Source organism: Vicia villosa, linkage group LG4 (genome assembly GCF_029867415.1).
Source record: "Vicia villosa cultivar HV-30 ecotype Madison, WI linkage group LG4, Vvil1.0, whole genome shotgun sequence".
Taxonomy (NCBI): domain Eukaryota; kingdom Viridiplantae; phylum Streptophyta; class Magnoliopsida; order Fabales; family Fabaceae; genus Vicia; species Vicia villosa.
The window spans coordinates 178,940,978-178,943,887 of NC_081183.1; the positions used below are offsets into that span (position 1 = coordinate 178,940,978).

Sequence of the window (2,910 nt, forward strand, 5' to 3'; positions counted from 1 at the left end):
CTCTACATTATATAAAGGCTGCATGTGTCTTTATTTTTCATTCCATCCTTTCTTTTATAGAATTTCACAGTCACTGATCCAATATGGAGTTTCATTTCTTTCGCATTATTACCTTTCTCATGGTGAGTTACAACTCCATAAACTCCACCACTTTCATTTCTTCAAATAGTTATTGTAATATTCTATTTCTCTATTTTTGCTTTTAAATAAATTATTACTAATGTTAATATATATTCTCAAATGCACACAGCTTCTGCTAGTGGCAACTAATGCTGCAAGATTACCACCTCAACATTACTGGAAGTCCGTAATCCCCAACTCTCCAATGCCAAAAGCCATCACTAATCTCCTACTTCCTAGTCAGTGTCATGCTCTAAAATTTATGTCTATAAGATAATATCTTTAAAATCTCTCAACTTTTTAGATAGAAATTTACTTCGACATATTTAAAATTATTTACTTTTTAAATTTAATTTCTCAATTAAACAAGTGTAAGATGTTTGAGTAAAACAAGGTTACTCCGATGGAAGTAAAATTGATGTAAATTGGAAAATTATCTAATATATTTTCTTATCATTCTGAAAGTGAGTCTCGTCTAAATTCTAGAAAATTACTGAATTTGTTCAAATATAATCATGTTGTAACTGAGCCGGATGTAAGTTTCAGAGAATTTTTTAATTTATTTCAATACAATCATCCTGCAGGTGAGACTGATGTAAGTTCTAAAGAATTATCTAATTGGTTTCGATACGATCATACTGGGGTTGATGTAAATTCTAAAAAATTACCTAATTGGTTTCGATACGATCGTGCTGCAAGTGGGTCTGATGTAAATTCTGAAGAATTACCTAATTGGTTTCGATACGATCATGCTGTAAGTGGGGCTGATGTAAGTTCTGAAGAATTACCTAATTGGTTTCGATACGATCATGCTGTAAGTGGGGCTGATGTAAGTTCTGAAGAATTACCTAATTGGTTTCGATACAATCATGCTGCAAGTGAGCCTGATGTAAATTCTGAAGAATTATCTAATGTGTTCAAATACGATCATGCTGCAAGTGAGCCTGATGTAAGTTTCAAAAAATTTCCTAATGTGTTCAAATACGATCATGCTGCAAGAAAGCCTGATGTTAGTTTCAAAAAATTACCTAATGTGTTCAAATATGATCATGCTGCAAGTGAGCCTGATGTAAGTTTTAGAAAATTACCTAATGTGTTCAAATACGATCATGTTGCAAGTGAGCATGATGTAAGTTCCAGATATTTTCCTAATGTGTTCAAATACGATCATGCTGCAAGTGAGTCTGATGTAAGTTCCAAATATTTTTCTAATGTGTTCAAATATGATCATGCTGCAAGTGAGCCTGAAGTAAATTTTAGAGAATCACCTAATGGATTCAGTTACCATCATGCTGCAAGTGAGCCTGGTCTAAATTCTAGAGAATCACTTAATGGGTTCTTTTATCGTAATGCTGCAAGTGAGCCTAATGTAAATTTTAGAAAATCACCTAATGGGTTCAGTTACCACCAAGCTGCAAGTGTGCCTGATGTAAATTCTGGAGAAACATCTATATTAAGTTACAATCCTCCTGCAAGTGAGTTTAATGTAAATTCTGGAAAATTATCTAATGCATTTAGTTACGATCATTCTGCAAGTGAGAAACCAAAATCGACAATCTTCTTCTTTGAAAAGGACTTGCACCATGGAACAAAATCATACATTCGATTTGCCAAGACCAATCCAAATAATGAAGCGAAATTCTTGCCTAGAGAAGTTGCTAGTTCAATACCATTTTCATCAAAAAAGTTGGAATACATACTCAACAAACTGAACATCAAGAAAGGGTCAAAGGGTGCTCGCATTGTGAACAACACAATCACTGACTGTGAAGTGGAAAGCATCAAAGGAGAAGAAAAACTTTGTGTAACATCATTGGAGTCCATGATTGATTTCTCTATTTCTAAAATTGGGAAAAATCTTGAGGCTGTTTCAACAGAAATGTACAAAGAGAGTGACTTTCAACAATATAAAGTAATAACACAAGGAGTGAAGAGGTTGGGGGAGAAGAACAAAGCTGTTGTGTGCCACAAACAGAATTACCCTTATGCAGTGTTTTTCTGTCACACAACAGATACGACTAAAGTTTACTCAGCTCCTTTGAAGGGTGTCGATGGAAGCATAGTTAAAGCTATTGTTGTGTGTCACACTGATACATCACAATGGAATCCAAAGCACTTTGCATTTCTAGAACTCAAAGTTAAAGTTGGGAGTGGTCCAATTTGCCACCTACTACCTCAGGATCATGTTGCTTGGATTTCTAAGTAGAACCACTTTTTTTTCGTTTACACGTTTGGGTGCGATGTCTTGGCTATGATGTATTATTACAAGTGTGCTATTTGTGTTACTTTGATGTATTTTCTATGATGTATTACATGCATGTTAAATAAATAATGTTTCTTTGATGTTATGATTCACGGCAACATAAATAAATGGTTTGTTCCTGTTTTTCATCTCTCTTGTTCAACCTTAAAAAATAGCAATAACACACAATTTTTTGTTTGAAAAAGAAATAGGGATTGTTCAATAGTGTTGACATAAAATGATCATAGAAATAGAAAATTTCTTTACCCACCTCCCTATGCGGGGGCACCCCCAGCGAAATTTCCAAACTATCCCTGCTTCGGAAATGAACTTCCGAAGCGCTTTTTTTTTTAAAAAAATTTCCTTGATTCGGAAGTTCATCTCCGAAAACACCTCATGGGGGGTGCGTTCGGAGATGAACATCCGAAAACACCTCATGGGGGGTGAATTCGAAAGTTCATTTCTGAATTATGCAGAAACTGTGTTTTTTTTTTTTTATGTTTTTTCTTAAACGCAACCGCATTTTAATTAAACGTTACCGGCAAATA

General features: G+C 34.4%; 1 protein-coding gene across 1 annotated transcript; it reads left to right on the plus strand.

The window, feature by feature from the left end:
- Window positions 1-2,468, plus strand: LOC131596177 (polygalacturonase 1 beta-like protein 3). The gene is made up of 3 exons (XM_058868761.1): window positions 1-122; window positions 251-359; window positions 705-2,468. Exons 1-3 carry the CDS (start codon window positions 84-86, stop codon window positions 2,324-2,326), a joined length of 1,770 nt encoding a protein of 589 aa, XP_058724744.1. The 5' UTR covers window positions 1-83; the 3' UTR covers window positions 2,327-2,468.
- The last annotated feature ends 442 nt before the right edge of the window (window positions 2,469-2,910 follow it).

What these genes read in the sequence shown, in the direction of transcription:
- LOC131596177 (XM_058868761.1), top strand. Translation starts at nt 84, where the DNA reads ATGGAGTTTCATTTCTTTCGCATTATTACCTTTCTCATG. An exon ending in GCATTATTACCTTTCTCATG is followed by an intron (nt 123 to 250) that starts GTGAGTTACAAC and finishes AAATGCACACAG; the next exon opens with CTTCTGCTAGTGGCAACTAA. An exon ending in CACTAATCTCCTACTTCCTA is followed by an intron (nt 360 to 704) that starts GTCAGTGTCATG and finishes ATCATCCTGCAG; the next exon opens with GTGAGACTGATGTAAGTTCT.